Source organism: Aplysia californica, unplaced genomic scaffold, assembly GCF_000002075.1.
Source record: "Aplysia californica isolate F4 #8 unplaced genomic scaffold, AplCal3.0 scaffold00092, whole genome shotgun sequence".
Classification (NCBI taxonomy): domain Eukaryota; kingdom Metazoa; phylum Mollusca; class Gastropoda; order Aplysiida; family Aplysiidae; genus Aplysia; species Aplysia californica.
Window position 1 is genome coordinate 1,038,698 of NW_004797362.1, and position 18,740 is coordinate 1,057,437.

General features: G+C 39.4%; 2 protein-coding genes across 2 annotated transcripts in view; one reads left to right on the top strand and one right to left on the bottom strand.

Annotated features, from left to right (window-relative positions):
* Positions 1-1,567: 1,567 nt before the first annotated feature.
* Positions 1,568-12,550, bottom strand: LOC101864516 (ER membrane protein complex subunit 2). Its single transcript, XM_005094964.3, has 10 exons — positions 12,474-12,550; positions 10,433-10,546; positions 9,773-9,837; positions 9,378-9,463; positions 8,850-8,907; positions 7,938-8,023; positions 7,158-7,299; positions 6,158-6,268; positions 5,234-5,338; positions 1,568-3,797 (listed from the first exon to the last, which is right to left on the bottom strand). Exons 1-10 carry the CDS (start codon positions 12,496-12,498, stop codon positions 3,714-3,716), a joined length of 876 nt encoding a protein of 291 aa, XP_005095021.1. The 5' UTR covers positions 12,499-12,550; the 3' UTR covers positions 1,568-3,713.
* Positions 12,551-12,725: 175 nt separating this feature from the next.
* LOC101844988 (33 kDa inner dynein arm light chain, axonemal) overlaps positions 12,726-18,740 on the top strand; it is an 8,214-nt gene continuing 2,199 nt past the window's right edge. Inside the window, exons 1-5 of the mRNA XM_005094965.3 lie at positions 12,726-12,879; positions 14,007-14,149; positions 14,706-14,875; positions 15,258-15,436; positions 16,099-16,263. Of these exons, the coding sequence (XP_005095022.1) occupies positions 12,799-12,879; positions 14,007-14,149; positions 14,706-14,875; positions 15,258-15,436; positions 16,099-16,263 (738 nt within the window). The 5' untranslated portion in view covers positions 12,726-12,798. The remainder of the gene's footprint in view (positions 12,880-14,006; positions 14,150-14,705; positions 14,876-15,257; positions 15,437-16,098; positions 16,264-18,740) is intronic.

Below are 18,740 nucleotides of genomic sequence, written 5' to 3' on the forward strand. Positions count from 1 at the left end.
CTAGTGTTTCGTTTGGTAGACCCTGGGGTCCACCTTAAACCTACCTATTTCACTACGTTGACTCCAGGGTCCACCAATCCTTAAAATTAAACTTAGATCTATCTACATGTACTTATTTCACTACATTGACCCCAGGGTCCACCAATCCTTAATTAAACCTAGATCTACTGATTTCACTACATTGACCCCGTGGTCCTCCAATCCTTAATTAAACCTATATCTACTTATAATTTCACTACTTTGACCACGGGCTCTGCCAGTCCTATTATAAAATAAACTTAGATCTACTTATTTCATTATGTTGACCCCGGGGTCCACCGATCCTTAGTTAAACCTAGATCTACTTATTTCACTACGCTGACTCCGGGGTTCACATCCTAAAACCTAACATTTTGTTAGGTAGACCCCGGGGTCCACCTATCCTTTTGGCTAGATAGACCCCGTAGTCCGCCTATCCACTTTCTTGATAATAACTGAAAACAATACATGGCAGTTGTCATTTATAGTGAAGAAAAATGAGGGGGAAAAAATATAATTAGGTAGACTTTAATTTGTCCAAAAAATTGCAAGTGCAAGTGAAGATCATAAAATAATTTTGTTATTTTCTGGTCACCTTTCCAAGGACCTTAAATTGATTCTACATCACATGTCATGTACGATACGGCTGTGAAGGAAAATGGATGTGAAGAGTTTTAAAGAAATAATAATGTAACTTGTAAAGAAAACAATGCTTTACATTGGTTTGGTTATTTTGACTACATATGTGGCCTAAATAAGGTAAGGGAGGGGGGTTTAGCTTATTCAGGCCACAGGTGTGGCCTAAATAAGGTAAGGGAGGGGGGTTTAGCTTATTCAGGCCACCTGTGGCCTAAATAAGGTCACCCATTTTAAAAACTGATGGCAGCATATCGTGCCAGTTGACTGTGAATTGAAAGTGCAGTCTAGCGCACGTGCAGCAAACAGGTTTCAGGTCCCGAACTAAAAAAAAAAATTACCGTATCATGTATTCTTGTATTTTATAAAAATGTGCATAACAAAATTCTGACATAACATAATGATTTCCGTACCCCTCTGATATCGTTATGTGCGTGTTAGACTATATATTTTGTAAGCTGCTCATAAGCAGAAATTTTTATGTTTGCCCCTTGGGACATTTATTTGATGGCTGATGATTTTTGTGTGTGTGAGACTGGGGGAGACCTGTGGTACCTATTACTGCTGCTGCCTATTGCTATTGGAGTCAGATCGGTGCATTTCACAAATAAACTTCACGTACATGTACTACCAAATACGCTTCTTATTTCTGTGTCCTTTTTGCCGTTACATCACTCAATTCTGGATAGGTCAGGAAGAAAAGTAAACATCGGGCGGTTGGTCCTACTTCTAACTTGTTGTTTCCAGTTGTTTCTGTCGGTCTACTTTTTCCCAGCACGAAATGACCACTCACAATCGGACCCTGATGAACTACATCTATAAGATCATAGGTCATCTTAAACTGACTGGTTGCTTATTATATGTACTTTCATACAGAATCAACAAAACGAACTGAGGCACAAAAAAAGATCGCTGTACTGTGTATTACATCCGATTTAATAGCCATAATAATAATTTTAAAATGACATTGACAGTGCGTATCTCGTAATCTGCAACCATAAAGCATTCACACACACAAAAATTTGACCGTGTCACATCCAGACTCTATACTATTACTATATCATCCTTTCCTTGTTCATCAATTCTTACACACAAAAATCTGAGTGCATTGCAAGAGGAGAATAAAATGGCAAGTAAAAAAAAATAAAAAATTTTTCTTTCAAAAATTGTGTAAAATAGTAAAAGTAAATGTGAGGGTTTGATTTGTTTCACATTTCAAAACAAGTCGTGAACCCAGCCTGCCGTGTAAGCTTAAGGAATAAGAACGAAGAAGAAGAAATATCTTGTATCTCCACAAATAACACTTGGGAGTTGGGAGGACAGAAACGAGACGCGGCCAAGATGAACATGGCCGCCTCTTTCTCTCTCCACACCCGGCTGTGTATTGCACCAGGGGAAACACAACAATCTATACAGAATCTATAAATAGGGACAGAAAAATCTCACCACAAACTTACACAAACCTAAAAGTGCTATAAGTACAGCAGAGAAAGACAAAAACAAACAACCCTAGCACCTCGTCTTTAATTTAAAGTTAAAAAAGCAAGACTCCATCAATCTCATAATGGCCACATTTTGCCAGGACAACAACGGAAGTAGAAGAAGCAGAGTGCCCCCCAGTGATCACTCACTTTCACACTCAGATACAACTCTCTATTCCAACAGATCATCTTCAACATATTATTTCTTTGAGCTCTCTTTTTATACCTCTATCTGAGCATCTCTCTCTCTCTCTCTTCGAATTCGTCTTTCAAAGCGCCAGTCAGTGTCATTCTCACCTTCATAACTAAAGCTGCTGAGGTAGCCCAGCACAGACTCAACAGATTGACACACACACAAATCGCAATCAACAGACTGACGCATGCACAAATCGCGATACAAGAAACCAGTCACTCAAACTGTCTTTCACTCCCACAGACACAAACAACCATCCAACACGTACTCACTCACAGTTCCTTCAACTTCCAGAACAAACAAAAATAAATATCATTATAACTTAACTTAACAACCATCTACCGTTTAAATTCTTCAAAATGGAGACAATGTAATTCTGAAAAGAAAACTTTTTAAAAATTCCAGTGACGGTAAGAACTTTGTGTGGACACTTACACTACACTTACAGAGTGAGAAAAGACAGAGGTGGGACTTTGAGCCTAACGTGCGAGTACAAGAGGAACCTGGAGTCCATTCACAGAGAACAATGGACAGAAAAGTGGAAAGACAAGAAATGATGTCAAAAAATTATCCCAAGATAGAGAAAGTTGGAAAAGAGTTTGTTGGGGGCCTATACCCTGCCCGTGGTGAGAGAGGTGATGATGACGATGAAGAAGATCAAGTCTCGTCTGCCTTGCCAAACGTAGAAACCTACAGCGCCGAGGCACCAATAGTGACCACCAATCAGCTTTCTTCACTTGTCTGGCTACGGTTATTTTTAGAACATGTTGGATGGCTCGGTGCAAGTACTGCAAGGTCGCGCCACACGCCAAACTGCACAATGGCATCCGTGGAGTCTGGCATACAGCCACTGATGTTCTCATTGGCTACACCAGCATGCGGGGGCTCAGTTCAAGTTCTATTACTCACAAAGAATATTTTTACAGCAAAACTTTCCGATTCTCTGTTTGGCAGGCAAAAAGACTTGTGAAAAACTTCCCAAACATACAAGAAGACGAACAATAATATAATGTTATACGTAAAAAATCAAAAAAATCTACTATTTCAGGAACCAACATTCCATCCTTCAGGAACTCTTTTATTTATGACACTTTGTGGAGTACAGGCAGGCAGGCAGCAGCCCCCGACCCTAGATCCTTCCTCTCCCTACTCTTGGTTTTGTCAAAACCCACAAACCCGTGGGGAACATTCAAATAAACCCGGGGAGAATGTCAAACAAAACGAGCAAACCGTTCAACGGACCAGGGACACCGTAAAAACAAACAACCCTGAACAGTCTGGTAAACAAACATAACGGATAACTCCACTCCATGAGGGAGAGGGATGGGTTTGGAGGAGTCACCAGTGTCCGGCCTGTCAATCACGTCACAGCTCCGCCCCCTCCACTACGACGTCTGTATAGAGTCGAGATGTTTCTCCAGGAACTCCCGGACCTTGGTGTCCTTGAGCTGAGACTCGGGCTGTTGGGTCTGGGGAACAGGAAAGTGTTAAAAAAAGAAAGTTTTAGTAAAGAGTTTTTAGTTTGTTTGAGTAGACGGTTTACGGCGCTCGCAACTGCATAATGTCATATGAGCGCCATGGGGTGGGTGTCAACAGAGAAATCTTTACAGGGAATCAGACTTACTCTGCTCACCTCTCTAGCTTCAACAGCACAGTCTGCTTCGACTATCAAGGCATCCCGGAAAAAGCGGGTCACAAGAGAGTGACAAACATACAAAAGAAATTGAGGGAAAAAAACGATTGTAAGGATTAGGAAAAAAAGGCAGCAGTTCCCTGTTGCAGTTCAGGCACAGTTGTGAGCATGACATTGAGGAATCACCCCTTGTACAATTATAATTCTACTGTGAATAAGAATAAGTTAATATTCCCCCTTTGGGAATGGCCTAAAGGCACTTCAGTAAGTTCAGTCAGTGGGTGGTGCCGTGCTGTAAAGATTTTGTTTTGTTTTGTTTGTTTGTTTAGTATAGGGTTTTACAGCGCTCGCAACTGCATAAGGTCATATGAGCGCGCGGGACACACCTAATACTTTTTCGTTGGTAGGAAATTTTGAATTTTGCCCGGGTGGCGGCCGAAGCCTACTCTTATCGATTTTAGACCACCAAGGGATCTTTAACGTGCGCAACTTGCACACGGGCCCTCCGAGATTTTTCGCCCTTGTCCGAGAAGGCTAGGTGTAGATCTTTCCTACCAGAAGATCAGGGGTGTGGCAGAAAGACAGCAGTAAGGAGGAGCCAAGGAGTAGCAGTAGAAAGGCTGCAGAAAGAGTCAGGAGCCCAGAGGAGGGGGCAAAGGAGGTGAGGGGGTGGGGGCAGAAAGTGGAAATGAAAGCAGACAACAGAACATTGTTAGAGATCAGGAAAGGATGTGAAAGGAGACAATTTTAGAGAAGAAAATTTTTTGGTCGCTACCCGGAATCGAACCCGGGACCTTTGAATGAGAGGCCAACACCTTAACCTCTAGGCCACGAGAGCCCCCCGTAAAGATTTTATGTCACTTGCAACACAATAAGGTCATATAAGTGCTGAAGATTAGAGGTAATAGTTTAGTTTTAGAAAGAGTTTTACCGCACTTGCAACACAATTAGGTCATACAAGTGCTGAGGATTAGAGTTGTTACAAGAGCATAATAAAGACAAAAGAGGAGGTAGAGGAGAGATGGGAACGATAGATGTTTGATGGGAAGGAAGGCGCAACCTGCCAACCACCCATGAAGAAAAAGTACAAGATTTCTCTCTCCCTCTCTCTCTCACACACACACACAAGATAAGCCCCCGCTGCACCCACCAGCTCACCTTGTACCTGATCTGTATCTGCTTAGCGGCCCACGAGGCGAACTTGAGGTTCATCTGTTTGTCTCTCTCTCTCTCTCACACACACACACATTCACACACACACACCCAGCTCACCTTGTATTTGATCTGTATCTGTTCGGCGGCCCATGAGGCGTACTTGAGGTTCATCTGTTTGTCCTTGGCTCCTTTGCTGGAGCTGCTGCCCAGGTTGGAAGCAGACTGGAACAAAACAGCGGAAAGATAATCACACTCCTTTGTTTGTGGTGAGCAGCAAGGTAAGATAAGATACATCTTTATTGTCCAGATCCTGGCACATTGGGTTTGGAGTTTCACCACGTACACACATACACACACGCCCATACACACACAGTAACATGCACACACACGCAGGCTTACAGTCACAAGCATAAAATAAATGAACAGTAATATAAACAATAATAATCTTAATTAAACTAGATACATACTCAGTATTCTGGCTGTAACTAAACGTTATTCTGATGCATGCTCAAAGGTGATATGAATACTTGTAACACTAATTTGTTTGTTTGTTAGTGGTGAGCAGAAACATTACACTAATAATATCTTTGACTTTGAGTCAAATAAAACAAGTTGTAACTCCTAAATACTGATTATGAAGAATTTTTTCCTAGTTGGACCCAAAATGCAATTCCTAACACGATAAAAATGGCAGAGGAAAATTTCAGTGTTTGATGATTTATGCCCCAGGTCACTGGAAGAATTTAAAAAAGTTCGGGAACAGTTTAACCCTATCCGTACGTCGTGTTTTTACTATCGTGTCCATATGACGTGGGGAGCTCTGTGCCACCATTTTTCCAAAGAGGAAATTTACTCGTTAATCCGATCCGTACACGTTGCACAGCAGTCTGTCAAAATTAATTTTTGAGAAATACGGAAAGTTTCAAAGAGACCTTCCTACTAGAAGTATTCTAAAATGTGAAGACTACAACCCCGGGGTACAAAATGACCCCAGGGCATACGGACAGGGTTAAAACTCCAAGCTTGGGAGCCAGAACGTACCAAGAAGAGTCCGTAGAGAGCCCTCAGGTTGTTGGTGTTGAGCTTGACAGCCTGGGCGAAGTATGTGCGAGCCAGCTCCATGTTCTCGCTGCCGCCCTGTGTGTAGCGGATCTGAAACACGGCGTTTGGAGAGTTTTACAGCACTTGCAGCAGCAGTAAGGTCATATGAGAGCAAAGAGTAGAGTTTTACAGCACTTGCAGCAGCAGCCAGGTCATATGAGAGCAAAGAGTAGAGTTTTACAGCACTTGCAGCAGCAGCCAGGTCATATGAGAGCAAAGAGTAGAGTTTTACAGCACTTGCAGCAGCAGCCAGGTCATATGAGAGCCAAAGAGTAGACTTTTACAGCACTTGCAGCAACAGTCAGGTCATATGAGAGCCAAAGAGTAGAGTTTTACAGGAGATGATTTGTCTGTTTCACTAACCACAGCTAATTGTCTGTGTGTGCGAGTGTGTGTGAGTGTACTGACCTCGGCGTATTTCTGGTGTAGCAGATGGTTGTGTGTGTGAGTGTGTATGTATGTGAATGTGTGTGTGCGTGCGAGTGTGTGTGTGTGTGTGAGTGTATATGTGCGTGTACTGACCTCGGCGTATTTCTGGTGGAACTGATGGTTGTGTGTGAGTATGTGTGTGTGTGTGAGTGTAAGTGTGTGTGCGAGTGTGTGTGTGTGTGTGTGTGTGTGAGTGTACTGACCTCGGCGTATTTCTGGTAGAGCAGATGGTTGTGTGTGTGAGTGTGTATGTATGTGAATGTGTGTGTGTGTGCGTGTGAGTGTGTGTGTGTGTGTGAGTGTATATGTGCGTGTACTGACCTCGGCGTATTTCTGGTGGAGCTGATGGTTGTGTGTGTGTGTGTGTGTGTGTGTGTGTGAGTGAGTGTGTGTATGTGTGAGTGTACTGACCTCAGCGTACTTTTGATGGAACAGATGGGGGTGTGTGTGTGTGTGTGTGTGTGTGTGTGTGTGTGTGAGTGTGTGAGAGTGTATATGTGCGTGTACTGACCTCGGCATACTTCTGGTGGAACAGATGGTTGTGTGGGTTGGACATGATGAGCTCCTCCAGACAGAAAGCGGCGTTGTTGTAGTCGTGTTGGTTCAGGTAAAGGTCACACAGCTCGTTCCACGCCTCGTAGTCCGTCATAAACCTATGGCGGGGACGACGACGACGAAGGTAGACACATGTTAATATTTGAGACCATCACACACACACGTAGGATTTACACTGGGTCTAAGGTTTAGTAAGAGTTTTACGTCACTTGCAACACAATGAGATCATATAAGTGCCAAAGATTAGAGGTGTTACAAGAATACAAAAAAGAAGGAGGAGAGATAAAAATGATAGATGTTTGACAGGAAAGAAGGAGCAAACCACACTAGAGCACCTGCCAACCACCCACACACACGCCCTAGTAGGTTAATATTTGAGACCATGACACACACACAAATACAAACACGTGGGATTTACACGCAGACACTGGGTACAGAGGGACAGTACAGATGCAGGTCCTTCCAGGGACACTTTCCAACCAGCAACACAAATAAGCATCATACAGATGAGACATCACATAGATGAGACTGACAGTTTTAAAAGTTACAGTAGCCATTTTTAATCAATGGCAGCGAAAAACGGAGGAAAATGTCAATATTCGAAAGATATCCAGACAAATAAAAACAGAGCAAGGACATTCTGCTAAGAAAACGGAGAGGGTTCTATGGCTCTAAAAAGTGTCCAGTCGAACATGCTTACATTGTTCTATTGTATGAGAAATGGAGAAAAACTCACTCTTTCAGGTACTCGTTCAACCTTTGAATGGCCTCGGAGGTTTTCTGTCTTGCTTTCAAGATGGCGATCTGTCGCTTCCGAGCATACTAAATGGGCAGGGGGGAAGGGTGAGAAAAAGTTTTTAAATTATTGATGAAAAACAACCAAAAAAACAAAACTTCTTCAAACTCTCCAAACAGAATGTGGACGTTCATTCTTTATCATCATTTTGTTAACTATAGTAGATATTGTCCAACATGTAGAAGACTGGGATACAATCATGATACAGAAAAAAAGGGAAGGGGAGCGTGGTAGTTTGTACAGGGGATTGTCTTCGACAGGTTGTCTGTGCAGGTCTGACTGTAATTACAGCCAATGTTTAACCCTTTACTTCCAGTTCTAATAATAATAATAATATAATAATAATATATAACATTTATATAGCGCATTTCCAAAAAAGTAGCTCAATGCGCTTTACATTGGAATACCAGTTCTGTATCCTTTAGCAATGCACACACTAGCAAAGTAGTAAAGCGTTAATAATTTTGAAAAGTAGAGATAAGAACCTCAAAGTTTAGAATATTTAATGAACTCGCTGAACTGTTTTCTGACTCAAACATGAAAATATACGAAAAAGGAATTCTCAATTTTCTTTCTACATAAAGTGAACGGCCTGCTTCAAATGTGTTTCAACAGTAAAAGGTTTATCCAATTTATAACATAAAACTGTGGGTTAGATTTATAACTGCCACAGTCATGAAAAAAAGAAAAAAAGGCACATTTACTTCAAATCAAAGAAAACGATTACATTGAAGAAAAGTCTGAAGGCAAACCATTAATAAATTAAAGAACACCACCAACTGAAATGAGAGATTTTCTGCAAAAATCAACTTTTATTAAAACATTTTGTAAAGCAAGAAGAGCCATACTTACCATGTTTGTCTCATCAATCTTCAAGATATTTTTGTATTCTTCTTCTGCCTTTTCATATCTGAAACACACAAAAAATAAAGCGGTAATTTAGCATTCCTTTTTTTAAAACAATAAAATAACAGTTATAAATTTAACAATTCAAAGTCTGGCAAAATTATCTTCAGAGGTAAAAACGTTTTGACTATCCTTAACATAGAGCAAAACAAAGAGCTAACTTGATTTTCAGTTTTTGTGTTATAAAAATAATGAAGAATTTCGTCAGAAAGCAGATGCATTCTCATTAGGAAGAGAAATTCTTCATTTCAACATCAACAGACAAAACAAAAAACTTATTTTAACCCCCCCCCCCCCCCCCCAAAAAGGACAAAGCCAATTACAACAATAAAAGAAGAGACAGAAATTCTCACAAGCTCACCAGTTCTCAATACTGGAGAGTAAATCATGAACCAAAACACAGAAAGCAAGCTGCGAATTGAGAATATTGCTTTGGTTAAAACTGAAAATAGAAGACGAATATATCACACTTACTCCGACTGGGCCTCATACATCATCCCTTGCAACCGCCTCACTCTCAAACTTCGGTGGAATTTCTGATCTAGTAGAGAGATGCAGTCCTGAAATAACAAGCAAATATTACAATCACTGACTCAAGTAGTGGTGTTTATTTGTCTTTCGGGACTGAAAAAAAAGTACCATCAGTGGGTTTAGAAAACGTAACAGTAAAAAGTATTTTTAGCTATCGAACCAGCAACCTGCATCCCCCCCCCCTTACTGGGACTACACGCTGAAGTTCCCTTTCCATATCATGGTTTATCTTGCCTCCTGGGAAAGCATAATATTGACACAAACCCGCCTACCACTCCTTGAGCAAAATTAGAGGAGTTTTCCCCAAAATCTCCCCTTGAGATCAGACAAAAACTCACCTCTGCTATATCAAACTTCTGGCAGTCTAGGGCAGCGGTGCAAACTTGCTCGTACACAAGCCACACTGTTTGTTGTCGCGGTGGGATGATGGAGGAAATGAAGAGGAAGAAACAACCGAAAAACAAATCAACACATATGTTTGCGAAATAGCATGTTTTACGAATTTCAACTGAAATTCAGTAAAACGCAAAATTTCACAACATTCTAAAAATCAACCATATCCTCATGTACTTGTGTGCAGTAAAGAACAAATTCATTTGAAACTGACACTGCCAAACTGAGGGAAAGTGATGACAAGGATAAGCAGCAGTTGAAGCCAGTATTCCAGGGGGATGAGAGAAAAGGAGAAATTTAAGGTCTGTTAGTCTTAGAGTTTACAAGGCAAAGAATATTCATTTTAGATTTTTAAGAGGGCGTGTATGTCACATTAAGCAGTCTTTTGTAAAAACACTCTCAATTTCTTCAATGTATCATCAATAATTTATTCAGTAACAAGACCGCAATACAAACAGGGTGAATCATGAGGAATTCTTAAAACACATAATCTCGATAAATTCATTTGAAGTCTTCCAACTTCTTGTGGGAAGACTGAGGAGTAAGTTTTTATTTTAAACCTACTCACATAATCAATTTAAAAAATGATAAATACCGTGCAGTACCTTCATCCCCGAGTCTGTGGCACTTGTCCATTATCACCTCCTCCCACAGACTGACAACCAAATCCGAATCTCGTGTCTGTTCATCTCGGAATTTCTTCAATATGTTCCGAGCCTCTGTTGACAAATCAAAGAAAACATTCAAATGTAAAAATTCACCAGACAAGACGAACAAAAAGAAAGGCATCAATAGAGTGTTAAGATATTTCTTGGCTACAGAGAATATGTACGCCTAATCTTCATAATGAGCTCCCACTTCATCTTTAGCTGAAGTATTTAACTCACTGACTGATGATACAGACATTGTGTTGGCAGGCATAGACAGATGAGAAACACAGAACCTGCATCCTGTTGGTTTTGATTTCTTCCTTAGGCTAACCAATATTAGGCCCTACCCGAACCTGATAGATCTAGGCCTAAAATCTACAAATTGTGAATAAAACGGGCAAAACTGGAAGATGGTTGACAAAGAGAATATATTGAACTAGATCTAGATCTACATCATCATAAAACAATAAATTATTCTTCTAACCCTAGCCATACCCCTTAGGCAGTGATTTGAGTTTGAGTATCTGGCACAAGGAATGGGACTTTTGATTAATGACTTTTCTGCGCTTTTTCTGTAGTTCCCACCCCGCAATTCTTAGTCGTCGGTTTTGGCCCCAACAGTAGGGAGGTTTCAGCTGACCTAATAAAAAACATGCCCCCCTGAATTTTACCATAATTTGATGTTTTGCAGTTGTTAGGTTTGATATCTTAGCTCGCCGCGCATCAAAATCAAACAGATAGATCTAGATCATCTAGATCAATGCTTAAATTAGACCTGCATGTGAGCCTCAACCAGATTGTCTGAAAATTTTGCGCAACCCCCCCCCCCCAAAAGAGCTTTCGTGGGTGTCATAAGGAAGGACTTCCGAGTAACGAGCGACCACCCCAACAAACACAACAAAGAAGAGACCTAACCCTACCCCTAAGCCTACCCCAAAAAAGAACCTGCAACGAGCCTCATGTGAAAAGGCCAGCAAAAGTCCAAAATGAAAAACATTTTTAAAATTAAAAAACCACACTCCAAATCAAACAAGGCTTACAAGGAGTATAATGGCCTACATCTACATATTGCTAGATCTATAAATAATAATGCGGTTTGATACAATAACACAATAGATTCTAGAATTGGAATATGAATCCTCCATATAGATCTAGTAAACTAAATAAATCTAGATCTAGATCTTTTAGAACAAGTGAATAGGATCTAGGAATAGGCCTTGAATTAGAAATCCGCATCCGATTCCGAACAGAGGGGCTCAGCTGAGTCTAGACTTGGTCTAGATCTAGATCTAGATTCTAAATAAATAAATAATTCACGCACCCGACGTCGGCAGTCGGCACGAAAACGAAAGTGCCGACAAAGCCGACGGGAGAAAAGGGGGACGCTGGCAGTCGGCCAGGCCTCGCACTTCGCACATTGACTGATACAGATGGGCCTTGCGATAGATCTAGCATCGGCCGCCTCGTGGGTCGCGCCGCGATTGTCGGATTTCAGACGATTGTCGGCAAACATGCAGGTCTATTAAATAAGGGGGGGGGGGTGGGAACTACCGAAAAAGTACCGATTTTTCTTACCGTCCTCCCCGAATTTACCCAAAAAATCCTGAATAAGGACAAGGAAAGTGGAATAGAAATCTAGACTACTCAAATTATGGCAAAATATGAATTGCACTACCCTTGACTTACGTCAAGTAACTGAAAAACTTAAGTTGACGTATGATGCGGGAATCTTAACAATCGCCGAAAACTTACACTACTTGGCGACTTATCAGAACAAGTAAAAGACGAGTAGCCTCAGTAGGCAGGCCTATCGAAAATTGGCACACAACTAAAATCGACCGATGTATAGCTTGATATTTAGACAATATACATTGATAATTTCTCAAAATCATGACAAAACGTGAATTGCACTATCATTTCGTAGCTCAAATGATGCAATCTGTTATATTGGTTTACGATACTAAGAAGCCGAAATTAAAAAACATATTGACTTTACCATCAAAACTCATCTGCTGCGCCATCTTGGTTGTTATAAAATACTGTATCAAAATGCACACGGAGCAATCATTTATTAGTTTTTTTTATTCATCCATATAACAAAATTTAAAAATACTTTATTTACTTTTTTTGAATACATTTTAGTAGTTAAAATTGAATTTATATGTTTTGAATATTTTCTAAGTATCAAAATATTAGTTGTGTCGATTGGAAGAGCAAACACTTTTTAATGTTTATGGTTTCATAGCAACCACCAAGGCAGTGTGTTGACGGAGTGAACCCATCGATATTGCCTCTGTTCGTTCAGGAAAAACTCTTGGAAAATGATTCCCCCAAACGCATCTCTCGTCAAATATGACAACCCAGTGCTTGTTAGTAGAAACACTGACAAGAAAACGCCTCGGGTAAGTTTGAAGTAGCTACAAATTAAACTGTAACAACATAGTAAGTCTGTGCCCTGAAATTGTTGAAGTCTGTTGCTACTGTTGGTATGTTGGCCTTGTCAAATGGCGGCCGAATGTTGTCGTCTCATAGAAACATCAAATTTTGTGAAAATCCGAAGGTTTTCTTGATTTACCAACTGATTTATACGAAAACAGTAAACGCAAATCATTAATTGATCAGTTTCGCGACAAAACGTGACGTATCCATTTTTTTCAGTTTTGAGAACAATAGAGATTTGAACTGTTCTTCACCTACTGAATGATCTTGAGGAACTTCTTTTTTAGAGTAAACATGATGTATACTTAACTGAAGTTTGCTGTATGATGAATTCTTTATTTTTTTCTTATCCCTTAAACTGACGATCTCCACACATTTTGGACAAAACTGACATATCCTTATTATAATGATAAGGAAGGGAAAGTACCGCTGACAAACTTTTTTTGACCTCAAGCAAAGTACGCACGTGACTGGAGGAAACAACTTGATTGGCACGCGGTGGATATGTCGTGGTTTGTCAAAAAAGGTTTAGCACTTTTGTTGCATTTTGTTTAAAAAAGTGCAATTTTCTGTAGTTCTAACTCTCTAACCCCGGAATTATTTTCCATGTTTTGACGGAATTTTTCCAGATCTCGTGAAATGCGTAACAAGGTATAAGCTACTCACAGAATGTTAATAAAATGGCTAAAATTGTGACAGAGAAAGTAGTTTTAATTATAATGTTTAAATAGCACTACCGTGTCTAAATAAATCTACTCGGATTCATGACATTGTCAGTAATGCTTTATGCACTCTGCGATCTCATCGGATGTTGAAACTGTCTACTCGGGGATCAGGCCAGTCTCATGGGATGCTCAGTCTCCCATTTTCACAACAGATCCTATGTGAATTCAGAAAAAAACCAGAGAGATTTTAAGGGGTCTAGGTAAATTGCTGAATATTTCTAAAAAACTGATTACCAAAGATATTTGCATTCTTTGTTGGGGAGGATCTCTTGGAACTAAGTGTTCTATCTCTGTGTGGATGAATAATGTTGTGCTTCTTAAGATTCTTCTATCCTCCGTTAAAATGTGACTCGTTTTTGTTCCAGGCGAAAGCACTGAAGGCGTCCCCCACTCCTCCAGCCCCCTCAGGCCCCGTGCCTGCTCCCCCATCCAAAAGCAAAGGATCTCCCATGGATGCTAAAGCCGCCCAGCAGACAGATGAAATTTTGAACTCAATCCTTCCCCCAAGGCAAGTGCTACTTTTGTCGTCAGAGATATGGTTTATTCTTGTGCTGATGGAAAATAAGAACTTTTTTACAGACGAGAGTGATAGTCTTTAAATTTGTATTTTTCCTTCTCTGTAATAAAAATCCACAGGCTTTTTTATGAGTAACTGAAAATTTAAAATTGTCTCTACGTTACATTCAAACTCTATTTTTTTTTTTCACATGGCTAGAATTCACTTTTGATTTTGTGATTTTGTGATCTTTCTATGTTTGGAGAAAACAGACTGAGAATTTACAATTTTAGATTGAGCACTTTTTTACTAGTTCATCCTGTTTCTCTGTCTGTTTAAATAAATATCTCTTTCCCTGTGGTCATAATCAGAAAATGGACAGAGAAAGGACAGCTTTTGGTTGAATACTCTGTAAGTTGTACAACTCGATTTCTCTATCTGTTTATCTCTTTCCCTGTTGTCATGATCAAAGAATGGACAGATTTTGGTAGAATACATTTTAATTTATTCAACACCATTTCTCTATCTGTTTAAATAAATGTATCTCTTTCCCTGTGGTGGTGATCAGAGAATGGACAGAGAACGGTCAGTTGTGGGTGCAGCAGGTGTCCAGCACTCCTGCCACTCGCCTGGACGTCGTAAACCTTCAGGAGGAGTTGGACCGACGCCTGCAGCAGAGACAAGCCAGAGAGACAGGAATTTGCCCCGTCAGGCGGGAACTCTACTCACAGTGTTTCGGTGAGCTCAAATCAGAAGGCCGTCACACTTTAGTTGTAGTGAGAGTTTCATGGTACTAATAGTTCATATCAACTATAGTACAGTTATTTAAGGGGGGGGGGGGGGGGGGAGAATGAAATAATTTTCTATTCAAAGAGAGCTGTCAATCAACATTTCACTGCTTTTTAAGTTGAGTTTCTCCTATTCTTCAAAGTATCATCCCTTAAAAAATATTGCAATAAAATTAGAAATAGAATAATTTACAAGTACCTGGAAATTACAAGATTATTTTTTTGGTATGTTTTTATTCATTTGTGAGCATTGCACGGTTGTTATTAGTGTTAACTATTAATTGATTGTGTTTGATATATCGGAGCGGTGCATTTTCTTTTTCTCTGGGCAGACGAACTGATTCGTCAAGTGACCATCAACTGCGCAGAGCGAGGACTGTTGCTGTTGAGAGTGCGAGATGAGATCAGGATGACAATTGCAGCCTACCAGACCCTGTACGAGAGCAGCGTTGCGTTTGGAATGCGAAAAGCCTTGCAAGCCGAGCAGGGGAAAGCTGACATGGAGAAGAAGGTGAGAAAGTTTTGGTGTGCGATTCCCATTTTATTACAAGCAGTTTTACAAAACAGTTATGTGATATTATTATGTTGTATAATTGTCAGTTTCATTTTTCTCTTCATATTGAATTTTTATGAAAATAGTATAAAACTTAAATTCTATGTATAAAATCTGCATGTGTTTTTACCATTCCTGCACAGCCAAAGAAACATTTCCCATAAGTATTATCTTATCTTAAAGAAAAGTGAATGAGCAATCAGTCCAAAACTGTGGGGACAAAGTAAAAATTGATCATATGACAATTTGAAATATGAACTTTAAAAAGTCCTTTTATTTCTGTCGAAGGTTTTATTGCTTTGTCGTTTCATCTTAACATACATTCCTCCACCCAAAAGACAGTGTGAATCGTATTCTTTATTAGCAGGCCTGTTAACCCTTTTAAAGAATAAAGTTTTCTCATCTCTATAAATTGTAAGACACATAGCTTGCTGTTGAGCCGCAATTTGTGCTATACGCATGCTATATATCACTATTATTATTATTATTATTATTATTGTTTTAAAAAAATATTTTAAAATTATTATTATTATTTTAAAAAAATTTATTATTATTATTATTTTTTTATTAAAAATGTTATAATTTTAATAATAATAATAATAATTATTATCTCTCCCCAGATTTCAGAGTTGGAAAAAGAAAAGCTTGACCTGGAGCGGCAGGTGAATGAGCTGAAGGCCAAGTGTGAGCAGATTGAGAAGCGAGCCAACGAGCAGAAGCAGGTGGAGGAGAAGAAGCACACGGAAGAGATCCAGTTCCTCAAGAGGACCAATCAGCAGCTCAAGGTTCGAGTTGATTTCTCAAATTCTAGGGGTTTTTTTTTTTCATTTTTGCGACACAGTATTGACTTTCTAAATACATACAGTGAAACCCGGTGAATTAACTTGTCGGTCACAAGACGTTAGAGCAGAAAAAAACAACAACTGTATCACAGTTTTTTCAAATTCTGGAAAGTCAGTGCTCGAAAGATAATTTACCAGAAACTAGAGATGATCCTTTTCTTTCATAATGTTCAACCGCTTTTGTTTGAACACTTACCTTCCTTGGCTGGGATAGTAATATCACAATTATTAATATATTCAGAATAAAAGAGTACTCAAACAAATCATGTTGAATTAGAAATTTATACAATTTTGAAACCAAAGCTTCTTCCAAATTTGATATCTGGAAAAGGACATATGTTGGCTAATTGGTTCAGTTGAAGTTTGTGCAAATTCTGGCGAGAAAATCCTGGTTTCACTGTATGGCCTGTTTTTGCTTTTCTTCATGCCGACATCTTTTTTCTTCTTTTCTTTTTTTTTTTACTAACATTTTGGAAATTTGAAACTTTATTCATGTCACCGGTGTGTGTGATTTAGCAGAGAATCGAAAATGAAAGAAGAGCAAATGAAATTGTTGTATTCCTCGTCTGTTTGTTTCAAATTGATTCAACTAACATCTCTATCTACTCACTGTGTTTCATGGGCTATGGATGATATGACTCACCAAAATCTGACAAAAAACATGAACAAAAGGGAACAAATAGTTCTGGACAGCCTTGTCGTTAATTGAGGTGACTTTGACATTACCCTGTTGCAAATGTGTGTCTGTGTGAGTGTCTGTGTGTGAGAGAGAGAGAGAGAGAGAGAGAGAGAAAGAGAGAGAGAAAGAGAGAGAGAAAGAGAGAGAGAGAGAGGAGAGAGAGAGAGAGAGAGAGAGAGAGAGAGAGAGAGAGAGAGAGAGAAAAAAGAGAGAGAGAGAGAGGGGGGGAGGGGGGGTGGGAGAAATGTTTCTCTCAGAGCTGTGGAATCATTTGAACATTTCTGTTACCGCGTATTTATCCTGGGTTCTACTGTTTATCTTGTAGAGCTGAGAGACCAATGTCGAATGCCATGTGAAATTCTCAAGTGGGGTTTCATCAAACTGTATGCCGGATATTGTAAATGTCCGAGCAGAGTCTGGATATCATTGTGGTACAACTCAGACAAACTTTGAGTTTGAGGTACAGCTTAAAGTGGGCTGTTCGTAGGTCAATAAAAGGTATTTGATTTAATGCGAAGGTCGTTTTGAAAAGTAATTGAAGTGAAGAAACGGGTCTTTAGAAGTGAATGTGTCACCAACAATGTGGTTGTAAATGCTTTATAGAATCAAGTTAGGCTGCTTATTCAGTAGCGCTTTTGCATATTTTATTTTTCGTCAGTTTTAATGTTTTACTTATTCTGTTGCAAATTTACATTTCTCTCTTCATTTTCATCGGCAAAACATCCTCGTCATAGTCTCCATCAGCGACAGCAACCACATTAAATTTTACAACACATGTAGGCCTACCATCATCGCCGTCTTCATCATTGCTATTCTCATTACAGTTATTTAGTCCTCTTTGTTCGTTCTTTCTCTCTCTCTTTTGCCTCTCAAAATTTAATCTGTCAACAACAGCCAGTCTTACTAATTTCATGTGTCATATCTAATCATTTGGCTTTTTCAAGGAATCTCTGCAAATTGCTGATAGGATGCTGGGTAATCTTCAATGCCTTGGGAATCTCTATATTTCACTGATAATTATAAAACAAATCACACTCCGAGATAACGTTTGACACTCGGAGATGTCAAAGGAGCCACATATCAAGTTGACCACGTGTTTATCACTCCTTCAACAATCTTGTCACCCGTTGTTGCATGCAGGATTTTTTTAAAATGAATCACGATCACAGCCTCAGCTTGAAATCCAAGTGTTACAAACTATCTGTCATTTTTTCTGTATCATCAAATTGCTATATCTGTCAATTTGTCTATCATTCATTGAGAACTGTCTTTCAATTTTTCTATCATTACTAGCTGTCTTTCAACTTGTCAGTCATTTTCAGATGTAAAAAAGAATCAGCAGTTTCTGTATGTTGAGGTGATTAAAAAAAACAACCCAATTGGAAATGTGTGCAAAAGACATCCTAATGAATTGATGGGAAATTGAATAAAAACCTTCTAAAAATGATATCTGATTACAGAGAAGTCAGCTCATGTGTTAAAACACTAGAATACTGCACGGTAAAATAGAATTAGCTCTTCAGTTACTGCTCCTGACAGAAAGATCACTTGTGTGCTCATTATAATTTATATCAACAGCACGGAAAGTTGTAACGGTTTCTGGCTTTGCTAGAAGTTCATGGATTTGTTCCGGTTTGTTTGTTTGTTTGTTATTCACACTTTGAGTTGGAGTGATGATTGCAAAGCTACAAGTTTTCACCCCAAAGTATTTGTGTACAGAATAATATTGTTCTGTATGTAT

Excerpts from the sequence above, each read along its gene's own strand:
- LOC101864516 (XM_005094964.3), bottom strand. The coding sequence starts at position 12,498 with ATGGCGCAGCAGATGAGTTTTGATG. Across the intron at positions 8,908-9,377 it reads ATGTATGAGGCCCAGTCGGA|ATATGAAAAGGCAGAAGAAG; the intron begins GTAAGTGTGATA and ends TGTGTGTTTCAG. Across the intron at positions 7,300-7,937 it reads TTGAACGAGTACCTGAAAGA|GTTTATGACGGACTACGAGG; the intron begins GTGAGTTTTTCT and ends TCCCCGCCATAG.